At 38.9% G+C, this 17,195-nt stretch overlaps 1 protein-coding gene across 3 annotated transcripts; it reads left to right on the top strand.

Moving 5' to 3' along the window:
• LOC105033608 (casein kinase 1) lies at positions 1-16,227 on the top strand. 3 transcript variants are annotated; one of them, XM_010908476.3, is made up of 14 exons: positions 1-860; positions 975-1,015; positions 2,027-2,096; positions 2,182-2,330; positions 2,506-2,601; positions 5,234-5,304; positions 8,623-8,684; positions 8,754-8,817; positions 8,923-9,007; positions 9,153-9,279; positions 9,410-9,483; positions 9,573-9,636; positions 9,735-9,871; positions 15,523-16,227. In XM_010908476.3, the coding sequence occupies exons 1-14, from the start codon at positions 785-787 to the stop codon at positions 15,826-15,828; spliced, it is 1,422 nt and encodes a 473-aa protein (XP_010906778.1). In that variant the 5' UTR covers positions 1-784; the 3' UTR covers positions 15,829-16,227. The 3 variants fall into 3 exon arrangements, with proteins under 3 accessions (XP_010906778.1, XP_010906779.1, XP_019702278.1); XM_010908477.3 differs by lacking the exon at positions 975-1,015 and having other exon boundaries at positions 2-860; XM_019846719.3 differs by lacking the exons at positions 1-860; positions 975-1,015 and adding an exon at positions 1,166-1,868.
• Positions 16,228-17,195: the final 968 nt, after the last annotated feature.

The following is a 17,195-nucleotide window of genomic DNA, read 5'->3' as shown; positions in this document are numbered from 1 at the left end:
TTATCGCCTCCTTTTCCACCTCTCCAACTCCCTCCTTTTCCGCCTCCCTCTCTTCTCCCCCTCTTTTTGTCTCTCAGAACCGACCGTCCACAAAATTTGGGAATTTCCCCGCTCCCCTTCCCCCCACGATCTCCCAAAAATCTTTTTCTCGCCATCGTTGGCCGCATTCGATCTTTCTCCTCGATCGGGGTAGCAGATTTTCCGTTCTTCATCGTTAATCCGATCTCACGGGGTGACTCGTGCCGGGGGTGGGGGATTCTAGGTGTCCGGGCCGGATCGATGGCGTGTGCGTTGTTTCCACGGTAATGTGGATCGATTCTTAGGACCCGGTGGCTTCGGCGGTGGGGAATCTCGGGGTTCTGATTCTGGATGTCGCATTCTGGAATCCGGCTGTGTGGGAATCGGAATGCGGAGGGTCCGATGATTGGGTTGGAACGATGGGGTTTCGATTCGGTGGTAATGTAGGTCCCTAGCATCTTGGGAATGCGAGGAGAGAAGTTATGGGGGTGGTGATCTAGGGTTCGGTGTTGGGTTCGGTGGTGGTAAATCCTTATAGATTGGAGGAACAGTTTTCTGATGCTTCTAATTTTGGTTCCGTTGGAAGATTGGAGTTCTTGAAGGAGTGTATGAGCGGGTTATACACGGAAAGTTTTCTTTTTTCTTTTAATTTTTTCTGTAATATTCGAGGATTCTTTGTGTAAAGAAGCAGCTTTTTGGGGGGTTATTGGATTGGTTTTTTGTTTGTATTCTTGTTTGGATCTTATACTTTATTTTATAAATTATCATGGAGCATGTCATTGGGGGGAAGTTTAAGCTCGGGAGGAAGATCGGGAGTGGCTCGTTTGGCGAGCTCTATCTAGGTATTTTTAATTGCCAATCCTTTTTGGTATTCAGTTGCTTTCTTGTAGTTTGTTTTTCATTATTGTATGATGAGAGATTTATTTTATTTTTTTTCTTGGGTTGATTTGGCATAGGGGTTAATATACAGAGTGGAGAAGAAGTGGCCATCAAATTGGTATGTGCTGAAAGTCTTCTTCCACATCTGTAGTCATATAAAGTCTCAAGATGTTTTCAAGTTTTTCTTCTTTTATGTTTGTTTTCCTTAATTTCTCGGAGTGTTCCATTTCTGTGACTGGCCATCTGTTTAAGAATAAAGTGACTAAATTTTTTCACAAAACCTTTCATGTTTTTCTTTCTTTTTCTTTTATTTTTTTCAACATAAGAAATGTTATTCTAAAGTGAACCATTCTGTTGGTTTTGGAAAAAGTACTTTCGTCTTAGAATTTAAGCAACTTGGAAGATTCTGGGATGACACTAGGCAGGCTGCTTATACATATATTTGGCTCCTACGATTATTTTGCCAACATTTTTCATCTTTCATATTATGCTGTTTATATATATTGTACTGCATTATATATAGGTTCAATCTGAGATTAAGCAACAAGTTACTTCCATTTATTTTTTTAAGTGTAATTGACCTGGTATTCACCTATAAGGCTCTGACTGTATTTTCGAGAAGGAAGTTTTTTCTCCCTAATTAACCATGTGGTTTGATTTGTGATCGAACAATTCCTCCCTCTGCCTTTCTGGTTTTTGCTTCCTAGAGTTGTAGTCTTAGAGTAAAACATGCTATTTCGTAGTAGAGCATGAAATTATAGTCAAATCTTATTTTCTTTAAGTAGAATGACAAGTTGAGTTTGTCTTTCTGGCTTGGTTCATGGAATGTTGAATTTGCAGGAATGAGCTGAGATTACATGTGATAGGAGTGATCCATGGAAAATTGATTTTGGTAAATTTTTATGTATGGTTTCTGACATTGTTAAATGATCCATGTAGCTGTGGTATCATGTGGGTTACAATGAAACTAGGTAGGAGTGTATAAAATAACTACTAAACTTTATTTATGTCTTCATCTCACATCCGTTCAAAATTCTTCTGCATAATAGTCTTAACTCGTATGTTATATCTTTAATGCCAAGTGATAAATTTTATTTTCTAATTTCCATTTATATACTATAATCATCAGGAATCTGTGAAGACGAAACATCCCCAGCTTCACTACGAGTCTAAATTGTATATGCTGCTTCAGGGGGGGAGTAAGTTCTAATCTCTAGATACACGACTCATATGTTTATATTGTCAACCTTGGTGATTTCTTTGTTTTATGCTATTTAAACAAAGCCGGAATTCCCCACTTGAAGTGGTTTGGTGTGGAGGGAGATTACAATGTCATGGTCATTGATCTTCTTGGACCAAGCTTGGAAGATCTGTTTAATTACTGCAACAGGAAATTCTCATTGAAAACAGTACTTATGCTTGCTGATCAATTAGTAAGTGCACCAGTTTCTAATTGTCCATTATTTTATGTTCTTAATGATGATACTATGTATCAAAAAAAAGAGCAGAATTTTTACCCTTGGCTACTCATTGAAAATTCTTGCTTACTGAACAACATTTATTTGATGATTTTGACTGGTTTTGTTGTCTATCTATATTTCTATGCAGCTTAACCGAGTTGAGTACATGCACTCAAGGGGCTTTCTTCATCGTGATATTAAGCCAGACAATTTCCTCATGGGTTTAGGTCGTAAAGCAAATCAGGTTGGCGACTATCTCATTCCTACAGGTGATACCAGTTTAATGTGAAAATTGCATAGTTGGCATCCACAAGATTAGCTTTTCAAAGAAAAATGATGTAGAGTTTTTTTTTTTTTTTTAAATATTCTTTTTTTACATTACTCTATCCTCGAAATTATTATTTTTGAAGTTTTGTAACCAAGAAAAAAGAGTTTGTAGACTTATCTATTTAACAGCATATCTAGGTATCTGTCTACACCAGACTTGACTGCCTATTGAAATTCTAGGGATTCAGATTTTCATGCCACTCATGACTGTTTACATGAAATGTTTGTTCTCTCGAACATCTCCATTGTGTTAAATTAAAAGGCTGGCTTATTGCTTCTTATTAGATGTCTTCTTATCATGTCAATGGTGTGATTGAAAAATATCCTCATAACATGACATGTATGGATTTCAGGCTAGGAGTTAAATGGATGACAAATTGAATGTTTTTTTTTTTTTAATGCATGCATTTTTTATCATATAGAGATAGTATATACTTGATTTGGAGTGAATTACATAATGAAGAGTGTGATTGATTTCCTCAATTTTTTTGTGGGGACATGATGTCTGATATCCTGCACTGAGAACAAGTAATCACACCAGCCTGGTGCTGTTGACTTGTTGTTATGCTTATTCAGGAGGCTTTTGCAGTTCCGAGCCGGGGAACCTTGCTTGAAACCATTGTTGTCAAATAGGCCAGGCAACCATAGGCAATGGCCCCTCCTATATGCTAGGTGATTAGGCGATCACTCAGATGACAAAATTTGTACAAAATTTACAGAATAATCTATACCTCCATGTGTTTGAATTATTAAGACTTGCATTGTCCTTGATAAACTTGACCAATAAATACATTTGTAGCAATTAGTGCACGAGTTTTGCTCAAAACATGGTATTTCCTAGCCTGTCCTCATTTTGTTGTTTATTCTAAACTTACAGAACACAAGTATGCAATGCCATTATTGTCTTAGATCAAATGATAGAGGACATACTTGGAATGATTTTTGTTATAAAATTATCAGGATACTATTGGAAAAAATTACTTTCTACTATGACAATCTTCGTGACACTAGCAATTTCCGAAGATAGATGAAAAGAAAGTAAGATTTTTTTTGAGAGCGTAGAGCATAACAGAACAAGACAAACATAAAATAAAAATAAAATGCTCCGTAACATAAAGGAGAGCATGATTATTCAATTTTTTTCTGTATTATTACCATATCAAACAGAGCCAAAGAAAAAAAAGAAAGTGGAAGTTGAGCTGTTTAGGCTTTGAAAAAGTTCCATTTCCCTCCCCTGAACAGAAATTTTAAGCTTTCTTTCTTCTACCAAATACTGCTATTTAGCAAATATGAAAACAAAAGCAAAAGTTTGAGAATAAACAGAGCAGAACTATTTTAACCAAAAAAATATAATTGACCAAAATTTACAATAAAATTCGAAGCATCGGGAGTACCCCAAAAATGGTTTATCTAACTCCCTAAACCCTAAATATTTTAACAAAGTCATCCAAATAATTTTAAGAGAAGGAAAATGGTAACAACTACAAATAGTGACTTTTACTCCCTAACAGCCATGGCATAATATGGCTTGGAGACTTTGAGGTAACCCCATCCTTTGGGAGCTTAACAATATGAAAGAGAAAAATGGAGACGGAGAGGGAGTCAGAAATAGAGGAGGGGAGAGGAGGGCAGGTAGATAAAATGAAAGAGAGAGAGCAAGAGACTTATTGGAGAGAGAATGAGATGAAGCATCATTATCAACTACTGTGAAGACCTTGCTGGCCATCATGCAAGCCTTGTTGGCGACCGTTCAGAGTTGGAAGGGAATGGAGAGTAGAGTGTTGGCATCATTCAAGAGGTAGGAGAAAGCTGGCCTTAGGTTGGATCGTGTATGAGAGAATGATCATGTCGAAGGAAATCACCTCCTTTCTTTTTCCCTTTTCATTCTTTTTTTTTTTATTATATGAATTGACCCGACCCGCTCTTGACCCAGTCTCTTGTATCAGGTGTGGGTCTATTTGGGCTGGGCTAGTTGATTGCCTATTAAAATTGGGTGGCCTAGGCAACACCAGATTGCTCAGGTAGGTGCCTAGATTGCTCAGTAATCGCCTATGCTGTGGGCTGTTTAGGCAGGCCTATTCTAGGCGCAAATGTGGGTGCTTGTGACAACCATGCTTGAAACTTGAGCACTGTAACATGAACCATCAGAGAATACCAGCATTTGATTATTTGTTGTAGATTGTTGTTCACAATGGACTGGTAAAAGTAAAGAGGATATTCATCATGAATGTCAAAAATCCTAAGCCAGATAGTGGGAAGAATTAGGTTTGCATTTTTGTTTTCTGATTTAGTGCCATATATGCAGCATAAGTTTCTGCTGGTTTCCCACTGTTGCATTGTTTTCCTTTACCTATTCAAGTTTTCTTTAGTTGTATGTTAAGTATCAGATTATGTATTTAGAGTTTAAGGTTTTGCATATGCATCTTCATTTGATGTTAAATTGCTAGTGCAGCTGGATAAATGAATCTTCATCTGTTATATTTTATATTCAAATCCAAAATCTGGCAGCATCATTTCGTGCTAATTTGATGTTGCATTCTTTATATCAGGTTTATATTATAGACTATGGCCTCGCAAAAAAATATAGAGACCTGCAAACTCAGAAGCACATACCTTACAGGTGAAGAGTCATTTACTTCTCATATCACTTTCAGATTAAAGGTTGCCTTTTCCTGCATACTGGTAGCAAGCATTTTAATGTTGTACTTGTTGTTATATTTATTTATGAGATGAACTTGAATTTGATTATGTCATTTAACTTGTTGTTTTATTTAAGAAGGTCATCTTGGATACTTTGGAAAAAGAAAAAAGGGTTGTATGCATGTTGCTTCATATTCTTTAAATCCAAGATCAGATGGTTGCAAAAGAACTAAAATGGAGTCAAAGAGGCTTAAACACTATTTCTAGCTTTTGCATGGAGATGCCTAGCTCATATTTTCATTCCAATTAACTTACATGAAGTTCAGATATCTAGCAAGCCTCTCGTAGTTAGACTGGATATTTTTTAATGAGTTGATTAGTCTGCATATTCAGTACAGAGGCATATTCATTTCCTTCACCCCATAGAACACTTAAATCCTCCTAAAACAAGTGAACCAGTTCACCGAAATTGGTCAAACATGGGTTGCTAACTTCAGCTAACGATCTGTTGATTGACATGGTGGTGGGTCATTTTGCTAGATTTATTCTTTTAAGCTTATTGTCTCCCTTGTTTTTGATGCTAGACTAATTAAATTTAGCCCCTAATTCAACCTGCTTTGAAGTGAACCAATTGGTTCAGTGACTTCAGTCTATATGTGAGTGGCTTAAACCTCTCATTTCTCCTGTTCCTTGATAATAGACGAATTCAATTCAGCCCTGAGTTAAACCTACTTCACGAAATGAACCAGTTGGTTCAGTAAATACTTGATTTATGAATTGGCAAGTTAAGTGAACAATTTGTTTGAAGGTGTGTGGTTCATATTGCCTACTTTCAGTTATCATACTCTATTCACTTGGGCTGACCACTAGTCTATGTACATACCAATGTTCTTGCCCTCTCTTCATCACTGTCCATTATCTTTACTGATTCATATACATCATCACTATAGCTAGTTATCTCTGCAAGGAGAAATTGAATGGCAGAGGCATTGAAGAGGGATTTCTGAAGATTTCTGGACATTGTAGTGGCAAGCGTACTTTCAACTTATGTGAACAATCAAACCAAATGTTGAACTATGGGTTATCAATAATCATATCTATTTATCTTAACGTATCAATTTATCTCAGGAATTTTCTGACATTGACATTAGCTCTTTCAAGATCATGCTCAAGGATATGAGATTTTGAGTCCCAGAAAAGTAGTTCAGATAAAGTGACCTTGGATTTCATTTTGTGTTTCTCTGTCACTAGGGAAATCATTTGCTCTAGATCAATACTTTAAAATGAAAAGTGTATATAGGATTTTCTTGTGTCTTTATATCGAAATACTCTGTATTTTGCATCTAAATGCTTTTAGTTGCATAAAATGATAGTCAGATCATATGTGCACAGTGATCTAATCATCTATATTTTTGAGTTCTTTAAATTCCTAAACCCTTCCTGTTATATATAGTGTACAGATTGTTCATACTTTGTACTGGTATTTATGACTTCAACTTCGTTGGGTTGGGTGGGTTTAGGCCGACCCATACGTCACCCAAGCAAGAAAATGTCCGGTACAAACCCAGCTGGAAAGCAAACTCAAAACCAAAACCCAAATCTCATTTTATTCCATGGTCCTGAACCCAAACACAAATTACATTGGTTAAGGTTAGGTTGTAACAGGTTGATTCAGAAAAGATTCATTTGATAAATATTGTATAGTACTATAGTTTGGGTAGGGATGGGGTCTGGTCGGGCCCTTCAAATAGACCTTAACCATCAACCCATAGGCAAATGAATCAAGGACTTAGGCCCTTATTGGTTTGTAAATGTACTGGAATAAACCTGGAAAAACCCTGCTTTTTCAGCTTTGTTTCCCAACAATTTTTTTTAATAAACTGGGATAAGTTTGAATAAAACCCACTTACCCAGCTTTTTATTTTGCCAAGCAACCTTTTTGGCTTCAGAAGAAAGCATGTTAAAGGAAGGGTACTTTTGGAATATCAGAAAAGCTGAAAGTGCCTTTTAGGCACTGTCTCCACTTTAACTCAGATGAAGCTATTTGGTAAAAATGGTTGAATATTTTTATCCGGACTTGCTCATCCTATTCCTTCATTTTGCCCCTAGTTTATTCCTTCTATTCAAATAACCCAAATTAAACTATGCTAGAACCCAACAGCATCCTGTCAACCCAATTGTGATCCTGATTATGTATAAATTACTTTGCAAATATTTAGTATGATCATTATTAAGGAAACCACCTGATACAACGCAAATTTCTTTGAGAGGTGCAAGACAAGAAGGAGATGATAAAAGGGTTCACGACTTCACAGCAAACCCCTCTTCTAACTAATCATTCACCTGAATCCTTTGTCTTCCAGGATTCACTGAATTAACAGACCTCACTATTTTCTTCTTGGATGGATCTCAGCATCTAAAGTCAGTGGGAGTCTAGCAACCTATGGCAGCAGCTAGAGCTTGAACTGTTCTTTGACTTGGATCAAGGCTAAGTTGCAAAGCAACAAAAATAAAGATCCTCTGTCACAGAAACATATGCATGCATGCATCACAGGCCATGCATGAATGTATCAGTTATACACATGCAAGCATGGCTTCTTGAATGGCTATCACAGAGGGATCATGAAGGAATGGCCCAATTTTGTTTCTTGAATGGCTTCCCTTGATTTGGATTATCATAAGATGATCTTGATTTGGACCAGGCTTCAGCCTCTGCATGTATGGTTGGCTTGCCCAGGCCTGGTTCCAGTAGATTTTTGTGGTCTTCAGTTGGACTGTGGCCTCAAGTACATCAGTTCCTCAAGTATGAGACTTTGTTTGATCCACGGTGCCATAACCACCCTTATGCGTCAAACTATATTAAACTGTTATTTGTATTTCTGATAATTTGTTTCCCTAAAATCTGAAACAGTTCCAATGCCATCTTTTATTCTTTTCTTGGTAAACTAATACAAGTGAGATTGTCATTATAAATTTGTGATCCCATGTATGCAAAAGTATCAGTATAGTATACATATGCATGTGTGCATGTATGTTTTATATGTTGCATGCGGTGGTATTCATACTTTGATGTGTAAAGCACGTTATGGTTCCTCATAATTTCATTTTCATTATGGTTATGCCTTGGCAACCATGTCACCTAATGTATATGCTTGTTTCATTGACCATGATTCTGAGAATATGCCTTCTTTCAAAATTCATATCACTGTATGTGTAAGTCATTTTTCCTGAGATATTTGTTAGTAAATGTTTGCCTTCTGGTGCATTTACTGAAGATGTATTAAAGCCTCCTTTACAGGGAGAACAAGAATCTTACAGGAACAGCAAGATATGCCAGTGTCAATACTCATCTTGGAGTTGGTGAGCATCATGCCTCACATATTTAAACTATCTGCAGCATCTCTTTGTTCTTACTTTATGTTCCTGCAGAACAAAGCAGGAGAGATGATTTGGAGTCTCTTGGTTATGTGCTCATGTATTTCCTAAGAGGAAGGTTAGTTCTATGATTTCTGTTTCTTCTTCTTTGACCATGTGATGGATGCTTATATGGTTATGCTTCTTTTATGTTCTTATTACCTTTTTGGTATTTGCACTTCAGCCTTCCCTGGCAGGGTTTAAAAGCTGGCACTAAAAAGCAGAAGTATGACAAGATTAGTGAAAAAAAAATGCTTACCCCAGTTGAGGTACTTTATCATGTTCGTATGTGTTTTTTGTATCTTTCCATTACATCAAGGAATTTAATGATCTTAAGTGTGATGGTCATATGATTACATTTCCAATGCAAGTATGGGGAGGTTAATAGATATATTGCACAACATTGTGAGGCAGGTGCTGTGCAAATCATATCCATCAGAGTTTATTTCATACTTCCACTATTGTCGATCATTGCGTTTTGAGGACAAGCCAGATTACTCTTATTTGAAGAGACTTTTCCGTGACCTCTTTATTCGAGAAGGTTGGTCTGATCAATATGTTTCATGTTGATTTTGTAATACTTTCCTATAGCAGTTGCACTCAAACAATGAAGTTTTGTCCCTTTTTTTTCTAAAATATGCTACACAGTTCCTGACCAAAGCACTACACAGGTTATCAATTTGATTATGTTTTTGACTGGACCATATTGAAGTATCCCCAGATTGGCTCCAATCCTAGAGTGAGAGTATGTGCTATAAGATGCCTTCCATGTTCTGAGTTTGGCCTATATTGCTTCTCTCTTGTGCTTATACTCCATCATTTCTTATTTTTCAGCAGCCCAGTGGGAGAACAGGTGGAGCTGTTGGACCATCCACAGAAAGGGCAGAAAGAACTTCAGGTTGGTTTTCTAATTCTGTAAAGTTATTATCTGGGGAGGGCCAGCATGTGTTCTCAGGATCTCTGACAGCTTAAGATTTCTTCACTTTTTTTTCCCAGTGGGGCAAGAGGTTCGTGATAGGTTCTCTGGTGCAGTTGAGGCATTTGCTAGGAGACATGGTTCAGGTTCTGGTCAACACGGAGACAATTCAAAGCACAAAGCTTTGGAGGATTCACTGTTATCACCCAAAGAGGCTGTAAGTCATATGGTTGTAGTTTCTTACATTATTCATTTTCCATGGATCTAAAATTGTCCATGAACCTCATGATTGGTTGAGTAGAAATATTGTGCAAAGTTATGATATCCAAGTATTTGTTTTTGATTTATGTGCTCCACTGTTGTATTGCATATTTCTGGTATTATGTACTTGACTGAAACTTACTGAGCATTTATTTCCATAACCTCATCTTCCATTAGGAGTATTGCACCTTTTTTTGTCCCATAATACCACGCATCTATGTACAGTCATCTTATGGACAAGCATACTGTAATCATCTTATGTACGATCTCATGCCAACCTTATTACTAGCGTCTTTATGTACGATCTATCAAGTTCATTGCATATGTCCACTCAAGTGCCTGGGAGGTCCGACCTTGGCACTTTGACAACCCAACTACTTAAGCACTTAATGCTTTCCAGGCCTTCAGGTGAGGTGGCCACTGAAGCACCTAGGCGGCACCTGGCTGCCTGGGGGCCACTTTCTCAAGCAGGTAACCTTTTCATTGTTTTTTTGAAGGCAGTAAATTTTAAGTTCCAAGTTCCAACATGTTCCCTGTGGTAATAATTTTTGCTTGAACATGTTATATCCTAAGAAACTTTAAATTCTTTAAATCACCTAATAGAGAAAATATTAAGTAAAACTAAAATAATTAAATCAAAGATTTCACTATTGCGTAACTTGTGTGGTTGACAACCTTCCTGTTTATCAATATGATTTTCTTTAATATGTTTTGAAACTGTACATGATTCTATATATGAAAGCATACATTTGTGTTAACTTCTATGTGTTTGTAACCCAGGCGCCTGCTTGCTGGCTGCCTTTATTTGCAGCTGGGCCTTTAAATGGTTAAGAACCTACCTAGGCAATTTGAGTCATTTGACAACCTTCCAATTCATGAAGTTACAATATCAAAACTTAGTTTCATCTTGTATTGAAGAAGTGCTCTTGAAGATAATTTCTTTTGTATAGGGGCGGTTATCTTTAATTATTAAAATATTAAGATTTTAAAGATTGACCTTGTGGATGACTTTTTTGAGATCTACATTTGTTTCCCTTTGTGATCTTTAAGAGAACATTTGATAGTAAAAATGGGAGGAATGTAGCTTTCCTCAAAAAGCATTGCAGAAAGGAAGAGCAGTAGGGTACCACTATCTTATATTGATTTAGGAGTCCTGACTCTTGATGCTAGATATGCAACAATTCTGCTTTGTCATTTGGAGCAACTTATGGTTGCAGTTGAGTGAAGATTTTTATACTTGTCTTTACATGTAGCAACTACTAATACTTTATGTGTGATAAACTATCATCTTTTTGACTCGAGTCTTTTAGGATATTACATGGATTACAAGTGAATGACCTTTTCTTTTCCACGATTGTATGTTTGTGAGAAACATCTCAATCCCTTCGAAAGAATTCACATACATATACATGTGTATTTGTATCTATCTATCTATGTACAACACTCCAAATTAGATGCATGGAAATATTGGCACTTTTGGACTTGGACATGAATCATGATGCTATATTTCTCAGCTTAACACTTATTATTTGCTAACATTGGCAAAAGGTGTTATCACTTGACACATTTCTTTGTAATGTCATGCAGTGAACTTTTTTTCTAGTATTTGATGCTTTAGGTGCCAATATAATCAATATAGTCAACTTAACATAGCTTAATTATCACTTTATTTTAAATATGCCTATGGAATAACTTGAAGCAACTTGGTTATCTACTTAACAAAAAGGTACAGGAATGCGTAAGCAGAACTTATATTATAAGTGTGAGCACTTGTAGCAATTAGGAATTGGTTATGGGAGAAGAATTTGGGCCCCTCTGCCCTGCTATCCTTTATCCATCCCGATCTTTTGCATCAGTGTTCCAGTTAGAATTTGGGAACCACTGGGTTTTACTGTTCTCTCTTATATGTACTGGTAAAGATGTACATGCAAACGCACGTTTGGGAAGGAAACTCTAGTAAAAACTAATACATAGTATCTTGGTTATGAAAGTCACCTCAACTGTTAGGTATTAGTATATTTTGCACTCACTTGATGCATAGGTTAGAGGCTACCAAAACATGTGGTCCTTATTCTCTGGGCATTTTTAATGGTATGGATTATGATCAATGGTGTAGATCTTTGATTTGAGTGCCTCACTATTGGTTTGGAATTGAGAGGAGTACGTAGCATGGTTCATCCCTATATATATACTTACACGCACAGAGGTTGGTCCCTAGGTTGGTGAGGCTTGGTAGGTTGGGATTCAAGGGAAGGGGGAGACGAAGCTTTTCTTCTTCTTTTTCTTTTATTTTGAGGCAGGCACACGGGTTAGGTTGGAGGCTTGATAGGTCGGGCCTCAAAGGATGGCGGAGACGAGGCTTTTTTTTTTTTCTTTTTTTTCTTTTTTTTGGGGGTAGGGAAGATGAAACTGGTGGGCAGTGGTGGCAGAGAGTTGGTTAGATTGGAAGAGTTTGGTGGTGAAGAGAAAGGTGCCTCTTCTTGGAGTCAAATTCTTATTGTCCTCTTCAACTTGGAAAGAGCAAAGGCCGCTTGCTATCTGCTCTGGTTTGGTGAGCTGGTCGTTAGGGTGGCAGTGATTGAAAGAAGATGGTTGGGAATTGTCTTTGTGATAATTTATTTGGTTGGCATCAGATAAGTTTTGGGTTGTTTTAACTATTTGAGAACTGTTACTGACTCACTGTACTCATTTGACATTTTAGATGCTTGGCAAGTCTAATAATCCAAAAATATCCCGATGACAATGTAATGAAGGCTAAGTTTTTGGTTTGAGTCCTCTTGAAAACCTGCTGAGTCAAGTTGACCTGGTGAGTTACGGAATACTGGGATAACTATTGAATTTTGGATTGACATTGTAGTGACTAAAAAACTTTCTAGTCCTTGATTAGCTACTTATGAGTTTGATCTTCTAATTGAACCATGATTTACATTGATATGTAGGGCTGGAACTAGGCTTGGGCCGGCCCAAGGCCCATCGGGTCGAACTTCGGGCTAGGCCTGAAGCAGCTTAGGCCAAGCTTGGGCCTAAATATAAGGCTTGTTTGTCTTTCGGGCCAGGCTCAAGCATATCTTTGGCCCGGCCTAGGCCCGAGCCCGAATTTCAGCCTATCTGATCCGTGTTTTAGTGTTCTTGCAGGGATGGAGCCATTGATGAAGTTGGAGGAGATTGAGATGGGAGAGGGACTCCAAGGCGCCAATCCCGGTAGGGATGGGGCCGAAGAGGTTGTTTTGGGAGAGGTCAAGGGCGGTAAGGCTTCGTAGGGAGGTGATGCCGGCGGGATGGGCTCGGAGAGGCATTTGCAGGAGAGGGAGAGGGTGGAGAGGAGAAAGAGCTTGGAGGGGAGATATTTCTCGAGGGAGCGGTTAGAGAGGGCAATGGCGGTGATGCGACCATGACGACAGGTGATGCTGAACTAGCTGTAGGGATCCCGATCGGAGTCAAGCCAGATGTCGAGGGCGCCGGTTGGGTCGGAGGAGATGGCCGACTTGAGGGCAAGTAGGGCGAGGTCGTCAATGGTCAGCGACGCCGCTAGTAGGGTGAAGAAGAGAAAGACAGATAAAAGCAAAAGAAAGCAAGACAACTAGATAGAGATATGGGTTTTCGTCATGGCTAGGGTTTCTTCCTCTTAAGTCGAGGAGGAAGCAAGACACCGAGAGAGATATGGATCCCCACCTCCATCTCCTCTTACACGTTCTTGTCTTCTTCGTCGGTCGGCTCTCTGCCATCGTGCCCTTTGATGACATCCGGTCCCTCTGGAATTCAAAAAGGGCACCTGTATCGACCCCTCCAGCATCGTCGACTCCTGAAAGCACCCACCGAAGGGATCCTCCACCTGCTCCCGCAACTGGGGCAAGATCTCCTCCGACGACTTTGGCGCCATGGTCTCCCTCACTCTTGACGGCCTCGGCCTTATCGGCGACCTTAAGTTCACCATCCTCACTGGCCTCAAGTCACTCCCGCAGCCTCTTCTTTCTGACAGAGAAGGGGAGGAGGGGGTCGACGATCGGGGAAGAAGGCGGCAAAGTCATATGGAAGTTTCGAGAGAGACAGAGGAAGGAGACAGAAACATAGGGAGAGGGATGGGGTTCAAGCTGGGCCTTGGGCTTGGGCATGGCATGGGCCGACCCGATTGGATTTGGGCCAAGCTTGGGCTTGGCTTAGGCCTTAAGTTTTAAAACTTTTTTGGGCATAAGCCCGGCTTGAAGTCCAAAAAAATATTTTGGACCAAGCTCGAGTAGGGGTGTGGCCCGGCCCTGCTCGGCCTGTTTCCAGCCCTATTTTTAAGCCTTGTTAAAGCTGTCAAAGTCTCGTTCCACAAGAACATTTTTTGAATTGCACAGCTCGAGCTGTCTTATTAATTATTATAAGAACTTGAACATAGGTAAGCCCAGTCTAGTTGTTACAAAAAATACATTGTATATGTTCGACTGAGCGTTTGTAGGGTTCATGAAGGATTGTAGTGATGACTTGTTAGGTCTAGTAGTGTTTGACTTAGAAAAAACAAGCTTGGTATTAGTTTGGTGCACTTTGGGAACCTAAGTTTTCTGGAGTTTGGTGCAGAGTATATATGCAGGTCACTTCTCAAGCAAAATGTTATTAGGAATGATTATGTGTTCTACAGCATGGCAATTTGCATCTAGTTATGTTTGTTTAAAGCATATTTAACTTGCTATAACATTCCAACATGAAAAAGGAGTTATGATAAAAAATGGACCACAAGAGTCGAAGAATAGCATGTCTAGCTCCCTCATAGAAAAATTGGCCAATCATTAGACCCCTTTACATGAGAAAACCAAACGTCACTGGTGAAAAAGGTAATCCTTAAGTTCAATGTGCAATTTATTGCCACATAGCGTTCTTTCTAGGTCTGCATCAGAGAAGTGTTCTTCGCTAGCTTATACTAGAGAAGTTATATGATCTCAAGTACTTCAATGATTATTAACAACAACATCAGGAAAAGCAAGAAAACAACTCCAATCTTTTCACTAATTGAGATATTCTCTGGAGCTACATCAATATAAACTGGAGACATCATTTGAAGGTGGTCAGGTTCCAGTTTTGGGTTGGGAGTGATACTTAAGTGGCCAAGTTGAAAAAAAAAAATTGCTGATAAACCTTCAAACTCCTCTTGCATTATAAGGAGCACAGCCCCTCCATACCAAGTTTCTGATATAGCATAAGATGTTGCAAAGAATTTGCTGATCAATCCATAAACTCTTCTTGCACTATAAAGGAGCAAAGCGCCTTCCACAACAAGTTTTTTGATATAGCATAGACAAGTGTAATCTGAAGTTTGTTCCTCTCTCCAAATGCAAATGATATTGTTCTAGGTAGAACAGTACCTTCCTCTTTCCTGCTTTAGACTCTTTCTACTGCAAAGTAATGGCAGATCAAAAGTTGATTTGTATACTTTGCCTAGAAAAAGCAATGCCTTCTGCAGTGTCTCCTTATAGAGCATCAAAGTTATTGCAAGGCCTGCTTGAATTATTACTGCACAATTAATGGAAATCACATGATTTTTGTTGTCTTTTTCTGCTTCTATGACTCTCTAAATACTCTTTGTTTCTTAATGAAGTATGATTAACAATGTATGCTTTTTACTTTTAGGTCCATGATTCAGACAAGACCCATGCGTCCTCTTCTAGAAATGGTAGCACATCAAAAAGGGCTGTCATTTCAAGCAGCCGGCCAAGTTCTTCTGCAGATCCTAGTGATCAGCAATTAAGTCGCACGAGCCGGTTGCTCTCAAGCAGCACCAACAGCCGTCCATCCACTGCCCAGAGGCTCCATCATTCTGGACCTGAGCCAAGGGTCTCGCCGGTCGCCCGAAAGGCCCCAGGAAGGGTTTCCCGTGATGACCCTCCTCACCGAAGCTTTGAGTTCCTCTCAATCAGTGGTGAGAGAAGGAAGTGAGGAGAAAGAGGTCAAGAGGCCAATTGATAAGAAGCGTTGCTGCCCTTTTTAAGGACTCAGTATTCTTTGGCATTCCATCAACATTTTCATGAGCACGTTATGCTAATCCTCTGCTCATATCATTTTCTACCTATTGGGGATGAGATCTGCCTAATGGGCAAAAGTTTCCTTCTCATTGGCATATATAATTCCCAATTGGTGGTCATAAGGTGCTTAAAAGCGTTTCAATTAGTGAACTATTGTCATTGCTTATTCTTCGGGATTAAAGGAGCAGTATGTTCTCATTCTGAGGCTGCTCGGGCCTTGTGTGTTGCAGGCTCACTACAGGGTTGTGTATGTTCCTGCAACAGTGTTATATTGAGACTTATTCAAATAAAATACTGCTTATGCTTCATGGTCTTTTGCTGTTCATCAGAAAGATTTCTTTGTAAACATCTACAGATAACATTTATAGCTACTCTTCAAATTGGTCCCATCTTGAGAAGCCGGTGTGAATTATCTGAAACCAGTTCATCACTGGTTCACCATGGTTGAAGCCCAAACTTACTCATTTAACAAAATGGTTGGCCGGTCTATCCATTTATGACTTATACCCCATGCCCGCCGACTTCGGTACGAGTTAGAGGGGATTCAAGGATTAAGAACCTTCAAGTTTCTCCCTCGTCTTAACCTCAAAAGGACAACTCCTGGCGCTGTTGGATGGGGAGCTGGAGGACAGTAGAATCGGTTCAGCCTCTACTGGCAGTGTCGATGACCATGGAAACTATGATTCCTTTTATTGTGAGTGGTGGCGATGGCAGCCAACGTGTCTCCCTCTTCCTTTCTCTTTCTGGCGATGAAGTGGCAATGAGCAAGGATATGTATTGAGCAAGTAGAGGGTGAGCGGTAGGAGAGAAGAAGATGAATTGGAAACTCCTCATTTCAAGATTAAACAGACTGCTACCGATCATCTCATTGTTTGGAAATTGCTTATAAGAGGAGTGCTAGTCTGAGGATGGCTGAAAATTTGTGCAATATCAACATGCCCTTTGCCATGACAATCGTGGGGCCCTTGCTTTTGTGTTCTGTTCTTTTTTTTTTTTTTTTGAAAAATCCAAGAAGTATGAACTAGACTGAACGTGTATGATGAAACCCTTTTATTTTCTAAATTGGTTGTAAATCTTTAGAGTTAGAACGTTTGGTAGCAAAGATCCATTGCTCCTATAAAAAAAATTAAACAAAAGCAAGAAATAACGGGAGTTCCGTGCTATCTTCAACATCAATTGCATATGATGTTTCACTGATTTGTAAAGAAATACAACGCAATATCAATAATATTGATACCAAACAGGCCTCATCTTTTAAAATTCATTCCTTCTCGATGAACC

Source organism: Elaeis guineensis, chromosome 4 (genome assembly GCF_000442705.2).
Source record: "Elaeis guineensis isolate ETL-2024a chromosome 4, EG11, whole genome shotgun sequence".
Classification (NCBI taxonomy): Eukaryota; Viridiplantae; Streptophyta; class Magnoliopsida; order Arecales; family Arecaceae; genus Elaeis; species Elaeis guineensis.
This window is presented reverse-complemented; position numbering and strand designations above follow the sequence as displayed.

What these genes read in the sequence shown, in the direction of transcription:
- LOC105033608 (XM_010908476.3), top strand. Translation starts at nt 785, where the DNA reads ATGGAGCATGTCATTGGGGGGAAGTTTAAGCTCGGGAGGAAGATCGGG. An exon ending in AAGAAGTGGCCATCAAATTG is followed by an intron (nt 1,016 to 2,026) that starts GTATGTGCTGAA and finishes TATAATCATCAG; the next exon opens with GAATCTGTGAAGACGAAACA. An exon ending in CAATACTCATCTTGGAGTTG is followed by an intron (nt 8,685 to 8,753) that starts GTGAGCATCATG and finishes ATGTTCCTGCAG; the next exon opens with AACAAAGCAGGAGAGATGAT.